Source organism: Leucopleurus acutus, assembly GCF_964270905.1.
Source record: "Leucopleurus acutus genome assembly, chromosome: 14".
Classification (NCBI taxonomy): domain Eukaryota; kingdom Metazoa; phylum Chordata; class Mammalia; order Artiodactyla; family Delphinidae; genus Leucopleurus; species Leucopleurus acutus.
The window spans coordinates 37,131,264-37,148,470 of NC_139156.1; the positions used below are offsets into that span (position 1 = coordinate 37,131,264).

At 38.8% G+C, this 17,207-nt stretch overlaps 1 protein-coding gene across 1 annotated transcript; it reads right to left on the reverse strand.

Annotated features, from left to right (window-relative positions):
- Positions 1-236: 236 nt before the first annotated feature.
- On the reverse strand, positions 237-16,190 carry LIPN (lipase family member N; the record flags this gene model as incomplete). The annotated part of the gene is made up of 9 exons (XM_082855216.1): positions 237-470; positions 3,653-3,724; positions 4,258-4,329; positions 5,776-5,922; positions 7,704-7,840; positions 10,480-10,589; positions 12,183-12,381; positions 14,691-14,808; positions 16,086-16,190. The coding sequence occupies 9 exons, from the start codon at positions 16,188-16,190 to the stop codon at positions 237-239; spliced, it is 1,194 nt and encodes a 397-aa protein (XP_082711342.1).
- Positions 16,191-17,207: the final 1,017 nt, after the last annotated feature.

The following is a 17,207-nucleotide window of genomic DNA, read 5'->3' on the forward strand; positions in this document are numbered from 1 at the left end:
AAAAATAGACCTAGCCCTTGACTGAGGGGAAGATTCTAAGATTTCAGATGTGGACATTTCCGAAAGAGCAGCACAGTACAAATAATTCCTAGCTGGGATGCCGTGATAAGGGAACACCTCAGCGACAGCAACAAGGTGAAGGATGCTGGAGTAGACCTCATTGCTGATTAGTATTTTGCCCAAAGCCTCTTATGGGCTTGGAAGCAACTTTTAACTGAAGAGTAGATGTATTGCAGTCAGGGAAATGACTTCATCAAATCTATGATTTTACTGTACACCCGTTGAGCAGCATCAAGGCCCCAGATGAAATCAAAGTGGTTCCAATCTGGCAATAGTTTGAAGTAATGGAGATTCCTGATTTGGGGGAGTACCCTGGTTACATCCTGGGGTGTTATAAGGACATCACTTCCACCAACCCAAATAGCAGTAGGCACTTTCATGGCAGTCAGGTCATATAGTGGGGGACGACTCTATGGAAGAGAGAGAAAGTACATTCATGAGCGGAAGCTCCTCAGAGCAACAACTGACTTCAAATAAATAGAGACTACTGAATATTTACTATGACCACAGGAAGAAAGCATGCAATGGGCTCTATATTCAAGGAGTGTGAAGGAACAAGGCAAGATGGCTAAATAAACTTTTGTAAACAAAGTAGGGTATATTCAATTCTATAAAACATTTGTCTTCTTTGAAGACAAAGAAGAAATTATTTCCAACTGGGGCTTCATATAAAGAGCAGTCATTTGAAATGACTCTTGAGGAATGGTTGGATTTTACAGACAAGGATGAAGGTGGCAGGCCTTTCCAGCAGGCAGGAATAGCATGTATACCATGGTCAGGAATGGCAAGCTGTCCAGTGTACCCAGAAAAGAAAATATGTAAGGGAATACTGTAGGGTATACGATTGGAGACAGTCAAGGTCTAAATGAAAGGCTGAGGCAGCTGGGCATCTTTCAGAAGTTTTGAAGACAAGGCAAGGTCATTTCTCAGAACTCTGTCTTAGCATGATTGCATAGGCATCAGTTTGTGGGATGACTTGAAGAAGAAATAGGTTGGAAATGGGTCCTGAACAAAATCTAGACAAGCAGTTTGGATGACCCACATAAGGGGGTAACTGAAGCCATAGGGATGGCTAAGTTCTCCAAAGACAAAGGGGAGAGAGATTTGAAGAATTTTGGAGGAATTCTGACAATTTGAGAGCAGTGGGGGACAGAGAGTAGCCAGTCAGAGGACAAAGGGAGCAATCAAAAGGGGAAGGAAAAAAAATCAGAGATGGTTATATTATGGAAGTCCAAATCAGGGGGGTGAGTTGCAAGGAGACTGTGGTAACTAACACACGATATAGGTGAGAATAGGCAATTATATTTGGCAATTAAAAGCCACAAGCAACTTTAAATAGAGTAGCTCTAATAAGAAGATGAAGACCAAAACTACATTTTCCAGGGTTCAGGAGTGAGTGGAGAAGTGGAAATACTTCTCCACTTCCCTTTGAAATATTAAAAAATGTTGATAAAAACAGAGTGATGGTAGGATGACTTGATAGAATTGATGGGTTGAGGGAAGGTTTTTTATTTGTTTTTCATAAGGGATAGGGATTCATTTAAGATAATAAGAGAAGCCAGTAAGAAGATATGAGAAGAGATGGGGTCGAGGGCACAAGATCAGGATAACTTGCATAATAAGAGGACCTTGATTTTCTGAGAGTGAAAGGAAGGAGAGAATCAAGAAGACAGAGATTTTAAGGTGGATTAGAGGGAAGTTAACAAATTTCATTCGTGCAACAAATAAGTATTAAGGGGCCAGTAAGTTCCAGATACTCTGCCAGGTGAGACAATACTGGTGAACAAAAGAGAAGGAAATTCCTACTGTCATGAGGCTTACATGGGTTAATCCTCTTATTCTTTTTTTTTTTTTTTTTTTTTTTTTTTGCGATACGGGGGCCTCTCACGTTGCGGAGCACAGGCTCTGGACGCGCAGGCTCAGCGGCCATGGCTCACGGGCCCAGCCGCTCCGCGGCATGTGGGATCTTCCCGGACCGGGGCACGAACCCATGTCCCCTGACATCGGCAGGCGGACTCTCAACCACTACGCCACCATGGAAGCCCCAATCCTCTTATTCTTAAAAAAGACATAGAGTGGACACAGAGATTGTGCTGGGAACTTAAGGAGAAGACAAACTGTTGATACTTCTGAATGTAATGAAAATTGACTTCCAATGATCTAAAATTACAAACAAATAAAACAGTATTGGCCTGGAGTAGGGTAGGACCAGCTAGCTTACTGTGTGTAAATTCTGAGGACATTTACACTCTCAATACTTGTCATCATGTTGTACACTTCAATCTTAAATATTTTTTGGTCAGTTTTACCTAAATAAAGCTGAACTTGACAATAATGGTCTTACGTGTGTGTGTGTGTGTGTTTTATTTTTTGTAAATGTAAACAATATGTAACATGCTCATTACAATAATGAAAAAAGACAAATGTATGTAAAATCCAAAATGAGAGCCTCCTTTTCTCTTTCATGTCCATCCACTTCACTCTTCCTTTCTTCCTCTTTTTGAAAGTTATCACTTTAACATTTGCTGTTTATTTATTTTATGGCCTTTTTCTAAGCATTTGCAAATATATGCATTTGTAAATATACATTGTCTGAGGAGCAGGAAAAAACCTTTGCAGGTAATGAAAATATTCAATATCTTGCTTGTGATGTGGCTACATGAATGAATATATTTTTCAAAACTCACTGAGTTAGACACATAAAATCAGTGAATTTTACCGTATGTAAATCACACCTTAAGCTGATTAAAAATAATAATAAAATTATATATAGCTCTCTTTGTCTTAAGGGCTAGTAGAATCATTTCTCTAATAATTCAATCCATTACTGAGAAATTGACTGGTCTGATTGACTGATTTGATGTTCAGAAACAATTTTATCAATCTATGTTTGCACTAATAGCCTTAAATATGTCAGTCTGGGAAAACATCAGAAAAATGTGCTTAGTTCATACTGAGAAGCCCAGCCCCTGACTTAGAGAAAGGAAGGTGGCAACAGGATTGATTAAAAGTATAGGAAGGCTAAATGAGTCTATAAATTTTGGTGCATAAAGTTAGAGGGAAAAAGTTGCCTTAAGATTCAACGCTGCATGGGTGGAAAATTCTCTTAACTTTTACGTGTAATCCTAATTTTCTTCTGTTGCTATCAAGAAGCGTGTATTCATTTACTCTGTAAATTTTTATAGATTTTTATAAAGCAATGTTCATTATTATGCAGCCATTAAAAATAATGTTAAAAAAACCCCTCAGTAACATTGGTTATGTTTTGCTATGACTGTAAATAAAAAAGCAAGATTGAAAGTTGTGGAAAAGCAGTGATGTTGAGATTGGAATAAATGTAATAAAATATTGATACATCTACTATAGTTATCTCTGGGTGGAGGGATTATAAATGACTTAACTCCCTTAGTATGTAATTCTTTTATTTCTAGATTTTCTGAAATGAATACATATTAAAACTAGACTTGAAAAAAAATCTCTATCAACCAATGTGAATGAGACCTATTGCCAGCTAGGATTCTTTTTACTCTCAAATAATTTATCATTGTAAGTTTTCAAAGCCACCCTCCTGGGGTCACTCTGAATAGCTCACCTGATTGTAATGATGCATGTTCTCTGCTTCACTTCCCCAGTCATAAGCTCTGAATTCATCAGATCCGTAAAGCTGAATTAAATGTTTTATAGAAAAGTAATATTCACAGTAAGAATCATGATTGTTAACAGCAAATCTTAGAAAAGCACTGTACGCTGGGAAGAAAATAAGGCTTCGGGATGAGCAGAAAGATATAAATAAATTTTACCAGTATGAAAAACAAGGTCGACAGAAAGTGATGCAATGATCTCCTTGGTTTGAAGGAAAAGCTAGTGGGAAACCAAGCCTCATTAAGGGGAAATCAAATCGCAGGTATTTCTCTGTCTGGGGAAGGCTCAGTTCTGAGGCTCTCCCAGTTTACCTTTTGTTTCAGCTCAGGACCTATTTTACAAGCTCTGATTTAAGATGGGGTTCATTTATGTCACCGACTTGGTCTGCCCCATCCCTTGTTCTTTCTCTTAAAATCCAGGGAAATCAAACCATAAAGATGGTGACAAGGGCAAAAAGGAAGCCAGCTGCTAAGTTTCTTAGAACAGACATGCTAACTCTGTCCTTTCATATATAAAGAAAATTAAGGAAATAGTTTTCCATGACAAAGACCCTACCTGTTTTATATGCAGGATGTTCTGTATTGACGATCCAGTGGGAGCATGGGACATATACACATCCATTCGGCTCTGAAGGAAAAAGGACACTTATTACAGCATTAACCACCCAATGAAAAAAACTATGCCTTTCAGAAACAGATCATAATTATGCTAAGAACTAATAAACAAATATTGCGGTTTTGAAAGTGGCAAGGAAGAATCATCTAGATAATTACAAAGTCATGTCAGGCACTTGAATGTGGGTGAACCATGGGCTGACTGGTGGCATGGGCTGCTTGAGAGCAAACTTGCATCAGCTCTGAAGCTGTAGGATAATTTGCTTATTTTGAAGCAGAAGCAACAATGGACATCACGGAGCAAAGCAACCAAGAAAGGTACTCTGTGCAAGTGTGTGTGTGGGGGAGCTGGGTGTGTGTGTGTGTACAGATGTGATGATCACAGATCAATAGATCAAAAATCCTGGAGTTCAGGACCTAACTTTGTTAATGATAAGCTTTGTGACTTTGGGCAAGTTATTTATCATCTCTGAGTTTCTGTATTTTCATCTATTAAATGGACATGCTAAAAATCATACTATAGTTTGCTGTGCTCTTGTAAGGATAAAATAAAATACTACCAAAAAAAAGCTAAAAATCAATCACTTCCATGTGTACTGTACTTTAGTCTTCATAAATATAATAGAGATGAAAACTGTAGACATAAAATAGTACTGATAATTGTATGTCTTAGAATATAATGGAACAAATCAAGGAAACTATTAAAAATCTTTACTTTTGAAGAAGCAGGCTTTGAACAATTGTTCCTCAAGGTTTTTGGTCTAACACAACTTATCCTCTTAAAGAATGGGGGTAGGGTGGCTGGCCAAGAAAAGCTATTTTGGAACTAGCTTCACTGTAACAGTCTCACTGGCTGCCATTTGGAATATGACAGAGATAACTACTCAACCACACTGGTCTGTAGTCTGAACTCCTCGTCCTCCTTGAATTCTCAGCAACAGGAATCAAGGAGTTGATGAAACAGGACTTCTGCTCTTTCATAGGAGAGGGATTACACTCCATTCCATTCTGTCTTGTATGTTCCAAGTTAAATGATGAATTTTATTTGAGGTTAAATTCACCCAACAAGTGAAGGCATACATGGAATAAATTTAATGCTTGTATGTACTTCTTTTCTACAATTTTATTTTATTTTTTAATGCACTGTGTTGTACTGAAATAAAATCAAGTTGACTGTAGTAAGTGGTAGCTGATTGTGAACATGTGAAACCACTACCTATTGTGGAACAACTATTTTCTTAAATTTGACCAGGTATGAAAAGATGAAGCTGCCTATTGTCTTCCTCAGTCTTCACATTCATGGTCCATTGAATATCTAATCTTCTATGCATAGCAAATCTCTGCCCTTAAGTTTAGAATACCACATTAATTTATGTAGTATAATAGATACATCAAAATCAATCAAAGAAAATCTGGAATTTCTAAAAGCGTCGAATGGCCCCAGAATCATTATACATACCATGTTCACATTTTTCATGTTGAATCCGGCCCATAAAGACATAAATTCAATACATATCACCCATAATATTTTATTGTTGCAGATTTTGGTAGAAGCTGACTTGCCTGTTTTATCTCCTAAAAAGAAACCTTTGGTACCAAAAATCCTCTGTAAAAATAAAAAATAATTATTCTTTTGAGGACCATTTTCAGACTTCTTGACATTCCCTTCATCCCAGGAATGAGAATTCTCGGGGCTCTACTTATATTTTTATATTTATTTGCTGTTTTGGTCAAGGAGACCAAGTCATTCAGGAAAAGTTCCTATTTATGAATCGGTCTCCACCCAGCTAATATCATCAAACATAATTTACAAGGAGACCGCAGTAAGGACCCTCAACCTCAAATTAGCTAATTTCTCCACAGTGAAGCTCTCCCACATTCTGTCCAATCAGCGATTGCCTATATTTCTCATTAAATGGCAAGAAAGGTAGAGCAGTTTCTCCTTAAGGTCAAATATTGCCTTGAATAGGAAGGAAAAGAAGGGTTTTTCCCTATTACCCGTGTACACATCACGTTTCTGGTAGTGTTCCAGAGTAGCCAGCTTTTATGCTGAAAGGTAGAGGATGGAGTACTGAAGGGAGGGTGCCACTGGAAAGAAAAAAAAATGATGTCTTGGGAGGCAGCATAGTTAAAACTTCTAGGGCTTTTGGAAAAGCAAGCTTGGGTGGGCATCTCTGATGGGAGGACGGGAGCTTCTAGGGGCAATGGATATTATGAAATGGTGGGTGGGCCAGAGAATGGGACTTAAAGTGGCGGGAAGTTTGACAGTAGAGGATAAGAAACTGAGATAAGTCAGGGACAATATGTGCCTCAGAACCGACCTATGTAGGCAAAGCCACACATACGCAAAACTGGTGTATTTAGAAATAGATGTGTCTATCTCTGAATTTAATTCAACTAATTTGTCTGCTCAACTCTGCCCAAATGTAGTAAACATCCAAAACTAACTGATGTCAGCACACTTTAAAATAGAACTATCAACGACAAAAAAGGGAAGTTATATCACTTGAGCTTACTAAACAATACCAAAAAACTACTATCAAACCAATCATTAGGCCTCATGGAAGTTCTTCCTTGTGTTAGCTCACAAATACTTTCTTTCCCATTTCTACCTCTTCACCTCAGACCAGGACCTCACTATATATATGAATTATTGTGATACCCTAATTGGTCTCCTTGACTTCATTTTGGTCAAAATTTATTCTATCCTTCTCTCCAAATTTGAGGGACAATCTTGATAAAATACTGTGTTCATTGTGGCAATGGCCTTTTTAGAGAAACAAAAAGCAAACAGAAAAAAACTTTCAAAGAATAAAATCCCAAACTCACAATTGACCATCAAACTACTTTTCCAACCATTGGAAAATAACCAATAAATACTTGAATGAATAATTCAGCTGTAAGACATTTACTCTTTGGAATCTTAGCTTTAGTAAATTAGAGCAAGCTCCCATATGGGAAGGGTTATATTATTCAGGCTTTTCTAACATCAAAGTCAGGGATATCAGTGATCCCATGTAACTTGGAAAATGTCTTCCATTTGGGCACTGTGAATTCATTGACATGCCCAGGGGAATAAGAATGGAACAAGGAAACTTGTGAGTAGATCTTAAACTGACACGGCAGTCAGCTCAGTTAGAAATTCTGCTTTATACTCAGGTCTGTTAATAACTGAGTATAGTGAATTGCATATGGGAGCTGTAGACATTGTGGCATAGACAAACACACGCAAGGACACATCCACTCCAAGCACATGATCCCAGAGTCTGGTTTCTACAGATTTCATCTAAATGTGCTACTTTTGTTTCATAATAGATTTTAAAATAATAAGGATCTATCGTCCAAAAGGAGATCCTCATATACTTTTTGGCACAAGGAAGAGCCTACCTTGACTGAGGAACTTGGAAGTAGGAAAAAACTGGTAAAAATGCCCGTGGGGTATTTGAATGAGATCACAGGACTCAAGGCAAAATTCATTTTGATTTTTTGTGCCAGTTCAGGCATGGTGGCAAAGGCTGCAAACCCTGAGAGAACAGGAGACAAGACGATCTTGTAAAAATTAGAAGTATTTAGGCAATGTTTCTACTAACAAAAGTGGGACTCTGCTTTGTCATTTTTATCCTTTTACTGCACTCATCTTGGAGATGAATTGGGAAACTCTTCTAAGTTATCCTGCAGAGTTAATCTGCCTCAGCCCTCTCTGCTCTCAAGTCTCCATTTTCCTCTTATTCTGGACAATTTAACTGGGTTGGGGAAAGTGAAGGATACGTTGCTGGAGCAACTCCTGCCAAGTAAACTGGGGACACCTTCACTTCCCAAGCGTGGGGTTAAGTGCTGGCAGTATTGTCACTTTACCACCAACTCTGAGATGTCAGAGTGAGTCACAGAGCCTCTAGAAATAATCAGTTTGTGGGAGGTGAATCAACCAGCTCTTTCTGCACTATCGTCCAGTTATGCCACAGTTTTTCTTTCTCACAGTTGATGAGATTTCATTGCTCTCAGTGCTTCATTGGATGCTTACCAAAACCTCTGGAATCTTCCCTGCATCCGAAAGGGAACGGACTTTCCCTCAGTCCACCATGGTCCCAGTAAAGACCGTATGTCTCCATTTGCTCTGACTGTTCAGGAGTAGCATTGCATCCATATCTAGCACTATGAGGATGAGGGTGGAGGTCAGCCTCACACAGGAAAGGCTATGTGGAGGATCTCCGTGTTTGGGATCCCCGAGGTACTTTCCTGGGCCCCCCTCCACTGTGTGTGTGTGTGTGTGTGTGTGTGTGTGTACGTAGCCATAGCGGGGTTTTTTTCTTCTGAACTTCTTGTTGAAATATTGAAACTGTCTTAGCCAGAAAAGGAACTGGCTGAGTAATTGATACAAAGACTGAAACAGGCATAATTGTTCCCCCAGAAGATGTCTAGAAATGTGTGGAGGTGAGTTTTTTGTTTGTTTGTTTGTTTTTGCGGTACGCGGGCCTCTCACTGCTGTGGCCTCTCCCGTTGCGGAGCACAGGCTCCGGACGCGCAGAGGCCATGGCTCACGGGCGCAGCCGCTCCGCGGCATGTGGGATCTTCCCAGACGGGGGCACGAACCCGTGTTCCCTGCATCAGCAGGCGGACTCTCAACCACTGCACCACCAGGGAAGCCCTGGAGGTGAGTTTTTGATGGTCATACTGACTGGGGAGCCCAACTCTTATTTAAGGGGCTAGGACCTGGCTTGTTAAATGTCCTATAGAGAGTGGGTCCTTCCCATATAACAAAAATTTCTCTGCTCAAAAGGCAAATAGCGCTCACTGAAAAATGTCATGCCCTAAATGCAACGCAGGGCCCTGATGATGAAATTTACCGTTTTCTCTGCTAATCAGATATGAGAGCATATCTGAGTCCTCTCCACTTTTCTAGACGCCACTCAAGTCGTCCTTCTCCCTGCAGTTTCTCCACGGCGCCCAAGCACCCCGTCGGTGAAGGCAAAGTGACCTGGTTTGAATTAATGTGCCACCTCTTATGTATTAAGAGACCTTGAAGGAGCCACTTAATTTCTTTGAACTTCTGTTTCCTTTTCTATGAGATGGAAATAATAATGGTAGGATTGTTCTGAAGCTTAGACAGAGAGATTGTAGGAAAGGTCCTGAACAGAGGACCCTAAACATAGTAAAGGCTCCTAAGTGTTAGCTATTATGGTGTAATTATTTTCCTGTTAGTGACAGTTTTTTGGGGGGTGGGGTTGGGTCCCCTTATTAGTTCTTTGATCCTCTTTTAGTGTATTCGCTCTCATGTTCACTGCCTAGTCTAAATTTGTAAGCTGCCTATCAGTACAAAGCACTGGTAAACACCTATTTGCTCTTGATGATAATGAGACTAGTGTAGGAATATTTATTGTCTCTTGCACAGTTTCACCCAAACTAAAATACTGCATTTTCATATAACCCAGTCTCTTAAAACTGGAAACTTTAGTGGAAGATTACTAACAAATTTATATTTTTAATAGTATGGGTTCCTTTAAATTTTTATGTGGAGCTAGACTATTGATTTCTTAGAAAAAAATCTAGGAACCACACATTCAAAGTACATTTCCTGGACTTAAAAAAAAATCTATATAGTGCTTACAATTAATTGGTACTCCATAAATATTAAATCATACACTAAATGGGTAAGCCCAGTTGATTTACTGTAGTAAGCTTATGTGGTCTGATTCACAAACAAAATGTTACCATATCTTTTCAATTTGTTCAAATATGAGTATAAGCCTCTCTTTTTTATTTTTTAAAATTCCATGTGGGTTGTGAGGAAGGTATGATTGATGCATAGTTAACGTTCTTCAAGGATATTTCATGGCATTTGGCTTTACTTTTTCAGCTTGGAGGTGATCTAGAGACTTACCCTTTGGAAATACCTGTTTGGATTTTGAGCACACATTATTCCTGGGAAATTATGTCACCATTACAAATGTGTTGCGGTGACCGGAAATAGATGAAAGGCTCATCCTACATACTCACAGTCTCTGGAATTCAGGTTCACAGCCACTTAGGGAACTAGGGTTATGTGCCCAACACAGGACAGAGAATTAAGGACACTGTAAATGTAAAACAGTTACTCTGTTCCAATTCAAAGGTGAACTTTTGCATGGCTCTGACCCTTGTAAAGTGTTGACCCTTGTAAACATACCTATTGTAGTACCAAGTGAATGTCCAATGAAATACAACTTCTCTTGACCAGTTTTGTTTACAATGAAGTCTATTATTCCTGGGAGATCATATTTGGCCATTTCATCAAAGCTGAAAAATAAAACAGGGACTTATAAATATTCCCAACTAAGTTCAAAACTCAGAGCACTTGCTTGTTTATTTTTTACACACAGAATTCTGTGCTGTCCACTTACATGGTTTGTATTTCATTATTTATTCATTTACACATAGGCTATTGTAGCTTTTCTTTGCTGCACTTATATGTGTTACTTTCTAATAACAGGAATGATTTTGAGACTTGTGTAAACTACATTATCTGAAGTTTAATCTTGTCATTCTTCCTTTTCGTTCCCTTCTCTTGCATTTCTTTTGCTGTCCTTTCCCTACCTGGTTTGCATGCCTCTACTTCAGTCTCCGCCAGGGAACTTCAAGACTCTTAGGGCCACTTAATACCCGGCTTTGGAAACAGAACAGGTTGTAAATCATGATTCTACCATGTACTAGCTGAGTAACTTTTCATAAGTTACTTAAATGCTCTGAGCTTAAGTTTCCTTATCTGTGAAATGAACATGATAATACTATACGGCAGGGCTGCTATAGGGGTTGGAGAGTATTAAAGGAATGACTCTGGCTGCTATCAGACACTCAGTCAGATGTTACTATTATTAATATTTCTGTCCATATAGAGATATATTCAATATATACCAAAATCCTATAGTACCAGTTCGACCAACATTAATGCAAGAGAACAAAAAAGGCCTAAGTAACATATAGTAGAATTCAGTACCTCAGGAACTAAGGGCCTGCTTATTAGAAGAACATGAGAGGAAATATAGATTGGTACTCACCAGTATAAGAGAACGGTTGTGATGCCTTATAGTAAATGCTTGCCCTGGGGCAAAAGGTCTGACCCTAACGATTTCATCTATTCTTTCTTTCCTTCCACCTTGTCAGTGGGCACTGAATATTTCATTAACGTGGTTTTGCTCTAGCAGCAGGCTTTAAACCAACAGGGAGTTTAAGCCTGAGAAAGGATGTCCACTGTTGGCATCAGCCTGTCCTTTGGTGACAGCAGAAAACACTTTCATTAAAAGAAGCCGTCAGCATATCAAAAGATTCTTTTCTCTTGCCTATTAACAAGGTTAACAAGGTTTTGTTTTCCTGAAAATGGTATTCTATACATGCTCGACCACAGTTTCTGTAGGTAAAATATGGCACTGATACACATCTTCTTTGCAAAACTGATTGGCTGTCCAAGAGAAAAAACTTGTACCAGCATCACTAGGATAAACATAAGCTTCATGAGGGCAGAGACTTTGTCCACTCTTGGATGCTCAGGGCCTAGAACAGTGCATAGAGTAGGCACTCAATAAACATTGGTTGAATGAGTGCATACTTTGGTCACAGGAATTTCCTAAGCTGTCCCTTGGGACATACTTACAATGTATAGTATTGGATAGAATTGTATGTTAAAATGATCCTGTTGAAATGATATAATTCGCTTGTGGGAGAATCAATGGAAATCAGAGCTTCTTGCTGTTTATTTCCTTCGAGATGCTAATAGAAATTACGAGGAGCTGTGTGACTCCAAGTATCACGCATTATTGTTAATACCACCCGCACTATTATATTTAAAGGACTTGTCTCAAATTGCCTTCATGAACTTTCATAGATATAGTTTACCTAAAGGCCCAGAATTCCTCTTCATTCACTGAGAGTGTTTTGTGTCTCCTTGACCAAGTGTTGCCCCGACTGTTTCCCATCCATACATCATAACCTGCATCTGCTAGAAGGAATCCAAGGCTGCCATTGGCGTAATTCTCAAGCCAGGAGGCACTGTCTGCAAACAGAGCATGCTGCAAGTATACAACTGGCTGGGCACCTGGAAGGAGGGAGGAAGGAAGAGAGAGAAATTTATAATAAATAGAGCATCTCGGGAACATGATAGAAACACACACACACACACACACACACACACACACACACACTGGGAAAAGCAAAAACCAAAACCAGCATTCACTTTTCCCCTTGTCATTAGTGTAGAGTGTTGTAATCACATAACAAGTTTTTTGAGCACATACTTTGTACCTGGTGTTAAGCTGATTGGTTGACATGCATGAGCTTATTAAATTCTTACAATAACTCTATAAAGTAGGTCCTACTTTGAGGATCCTCATTTTATACATGTGGAGACTTAAGGTAGTTAAGTAACTTTCCTAAGGGGTCATTCAGCTAATAAGGTACATGGGTAGGACTCAAGCCTGGTTCTGTTTCGTGCCAAAGCGTGTGCTTGTAACTGCTCTGCACTATGTATTCACTTTTACATGTATCTCCTGGGTTTGACTTACAGAGACATGAAGATGCTCATGTTTGATGGAGTCTTATGCCTCCTCCAGGAGGAGGGGGAGGTGAGCATAAATGTACAATGACTATTTCCTGACCAAACTTCCAGTCAAACCCCCAGCCTCTGCCCCCTGAAGAATATTTGAAAACTATAGCAGTAAAAGCAACTCAACGCCCTCTTGTGAACTCTCAAGTTTCTGAGGAAAAGAACCAGGATGGAAGATTCTATAACTTAGTAGTTAAGAGCACAGGCTCTGGAGTCCGGCTTTCTGGGTTTGAATTCTGGTTCTGTCATTTGCCATTTGTGTGACTTGGAGCCTATTACATGACCTGTTTTACCTCAGTTTCATGATCTGTAAAATGGTAACTCTTAATAGTGCCAACTTCATAGGGTTTCTGGGAGGTTTAATTCATTTAATTCATTTAAAGCATTTAGAAAGATACACCTAATAAATGTCTTTTAACTCCAAATCTTCCCCAAATTCTCCCTCCTTAAGTAAAGCCTTTCTTGTAAAAGTTTTCTCCTTTTATGTTTCATAGCACCTCCCTACCCCACCCCTCGCCATGCCTAATATTGCAAGATTTAGCAAAAACCAAAACAAAGATAAACAAAACAACCCAGGATGCCCTGTTAAATTTGAATTTCAGATTAACAATGAATAACTTTGTCATATAAGTACATCATAAAGTGAGATTTACACGAAAAACTCATCTGCTGTTTATCAGAAATTCAACTTTAACTGGGCATCTCATATTTTAGATAGTAATCCTACCCATGTCCCACTCGCAGTTTTTATTGTGAAACTCTTGAATTCTTGAACTACATGACTTTAGCTGCCTCTGAATGTGGATGGGAGATGAGATGATTCATGGGGGGAGATGAGATGATTCATGGCAAATGGTCTCATTTACCATGAATCATCTCATGGTAAATGACTTGGTAAAGGCCACTGGGCCTTTGCAGATATTTTGCTTGCTCTTCTCTCTCCCTCCTCAGGGACTTTGCAGTTTATTCCCCGCCCCCCCATTTTTTTTTTTTTTTTTTTTTTGCGGTACGCAGGCCTCTCACTGCTGTGGCCTCTCCCGCCGCGGAGCACAGGCTCCGGACATGCAGACTCAGCAGCCGTGGCTCACGGGCCCAGCAGCTCGGCGGCACGCAGGATCCTCCCGGACCAGGGCACGAACCCGCGTCCCCTGCATCGGCAGGCAGACTCTCAACCACTGCGCCACCAGGGAAGCCCTATATTTCCCCTTCTAAAGAGTGTAATTCGTCTGCTTTTGCATGGCTCGTTCCTCATTCTAGAATGGAGCCTTAGTAACCCCATGCTCTTTCATTGCATAAACTGTCTGTTCGTCAGGTCAAAGCATACATGAAAGTTAAAGTTTTCCTTCCTGGAAAAAGTTTCAGAAATGCCACTGTCATTTAATTGGGTTTTTTTTTATCCTGCAGAGGGAGGCCTGTTGTTTCTAGAGGGGGCAGGAGAGACTCTTTTGGGATACCCTGCAGCCAGCTTCATACAACCCAGCCAATCTCTTTCCAACAGTGAGGAAATCCACTATTCGGAATACAGCAGTTTTCCACATGAGAAATCAGTAATGAGCTAACAAAATGTAGGCTCCACCTCTGCATTTACCCCCTAAGACAAGAAGATCAGTCTTGCTCTGTGTAATTGTAGGTTCTTGCCTGTCTTCAGAGAATTGGAAAAGAATGAGACTCCCTGTTAACAATGTAAAGACGAATCCAAAATTCAAACCAATTTTGATACATCAGTCATTGTCTTAATGAACAGCCAGCAATAAACTTTAGTCATATGCAATTCTCCTTCTCAGGAGAGACACATCTTCCACCTGTGCTCCTATTGTCTCTTCGTCCATGGGGAATTCTGTTGACACTGAGTATGTACCCATCTTGAGTGGTGACTTCATACTCCTCACTGGGGTAGCCATTGTAGGTGATGATTTCACTCTGCCCAGTAAAAACATGAGCGTTAGCTAAACATCTTCTCTAAAGGTTATCGAAAGGAACTAGAAAAAAGCAACTAGTGTGTGCTTTTTGGGGTAAATTATCTGAAATCTGTAGCCCCAGGTAACTGTAAAATTAATTTACTGCATAAAGTCTTGATAGAAAAATAAGTAGACTATTAGAAAATGTCTGCTAGTGTAAATTTTGGGGGGGTTGGAGATAATATCTAGCATTGATCCACTCTTCTGACAAAACTATATTCTCAAGTCATTTGTCTTTTTTTTTTTAAAGTATACATATATATATTTGATTGAAGTATAGTTGATTTACAAAGTTGTGTTAGTTTCTGGTGTATAGCAAAGTAATTCAGTTTTATATATATATACACACACACATACATGTATTATATATATTCTTTTTCATATTCTTTCCATTATGGTTTATTACAGGATATTGAATATAGTTCCCTGCGCTAGACAATAGAACCTTGTTGTTTATCCATTCTATATGTAATAGTTTGCATCTGCTAGTCCCAAACCCTCCCCTGCCCCACCCCCCAGCAACCACAAGTCTGTTCTCTACGTCTGTGAGTTTGTTTCTGTTTTGTAGATAAGTTCATTTGTGTCATATTTTAGATTCCACATATAAGTGACATCATATGGTATTTGTCCTTCTCTTTCTGACTTACTTCACTTAGTATGATAATCTCTATGTCCATCAATGTAGCTGCAAATGGCATTATTTTATTCTTTTTTATGGCTGAGTAAAATTCCATTGTGTGTGTGTGTGTGTGTGTATGTGTGTGTGTATATATATATACCACTTTTTTTAAACTTTTTGTTTTATATTGGAGTATAGTTGATTAACAATGTTGTGTTCGTTTCAGGTATAGGACAAAGTGATTAAGTTATACATATATATGTGTCAATTGTCTTTTGAGACCCCTCTTGGTTTAAAGATAATAAAACCATAGTCCAGTAGAGGGCAGTCCTATATATCATCCAGAAGGCTTAAAATAGAAATTCTTAATATTCTTAAAAATGTAAATTCAAAAGAGGAAGTTATCTATAAAAAATATAATTCTGCTTTATATTGCTAGAGAGTATTACTTATTCAGCCAAAAAAGAAGATCTACCTAGCTTAACTCTTGGAGAACTGTTAAAAATCACCCATGTTTTATGTTTTCTTATCAGAGATTTTTCTGCCATACAGGAGCTTTAATATCTCACAATCAATTAATCTGCTTTATTTGATGGTCTTGGGAATTTTCCATCACTTACAATATTCATCCACACTTCAGGGTTTGCTTCTTTCTCCAAATTAAAGAATCCGCCAGCATTTAAAGTTCCACAAATCAAATAGGTTGTTGTTAGAAACAGCCACATCACGTGAATGCCTGGCGTAAAACATTTAATAACCACAGATTAATGGCATATGTCAAAGTAGATTCACGAAATTAAAATAGAGAAAGCTGAGACAGCGTGGAAGGGAGTAAATACAGTGAGCTAACTCCGAGCGCTATTCATCTATTTTTTTCACATAGAAATTGCCCTGACATAGTCCACTTCCAGAAATGAAATGAATTCCATCTGGTATGAAGCCTTATTTTTTGTTTTATTTTAATCCAAGCTTTTCAATTAATTTAAATCTTTGCTCACCTGTGAGTTGTCAGAACACATGAAGATTCAGAGGACAAGTTTCCATACCATGGCAAAGCTAAAAGTGGAGTTATCCTCTAGTCTCATCCAGCAACCCACCAAAAAAATAAGAGAAATTAACAAGGAAGCTTCAGACAGGCTTATGATCAGTTTTAAGTGATGTAATTATTTTTCTTGTGGACACCCAAAGGCAAATTTGGCACATTTAAGTGTGCAGTGTCTCTTCCTTGGCATGGCTTAAAAGCATGTCTCCTCAAACCAGCCTGACCATAATCGCCAGGCAGATTACTCATCATAGGGGAGTTGCAGTCCAATGGCCTGAGTTCGAAGTCTAGCCTCACCATGAACAAGATTTCTGACCTTGGGTAAGTTATTCAGTAGCTTTGTCTCCTGGTTTTCTCGCTGGTAGCATTAGGATAATAATGTAACTTACCTTATAGGGCTGTAGGGAGGATTAAGTGACACACAAAGCACTAAGCCCAGTGTGAGCTTTCACTATTTTTTTAAAATCTAAGAACGAACAAGAGAATAACATCAGAGAGGCTTTACTGTAACAAATTAATGACAGACTTCTAGAAATTCGGAATTTACTTTTGAAGTTAAATAGCTTTCCATAAATTTGCTATCTGGACGAAGATGATTTTACTTTTGTAAATGTTATATAATTAAAAACATTTAGAAACTAATAACTATTGAGGGCTTAGCTTGTGTCAGACACTATTCTAAATGCTTCACATTGTGTTA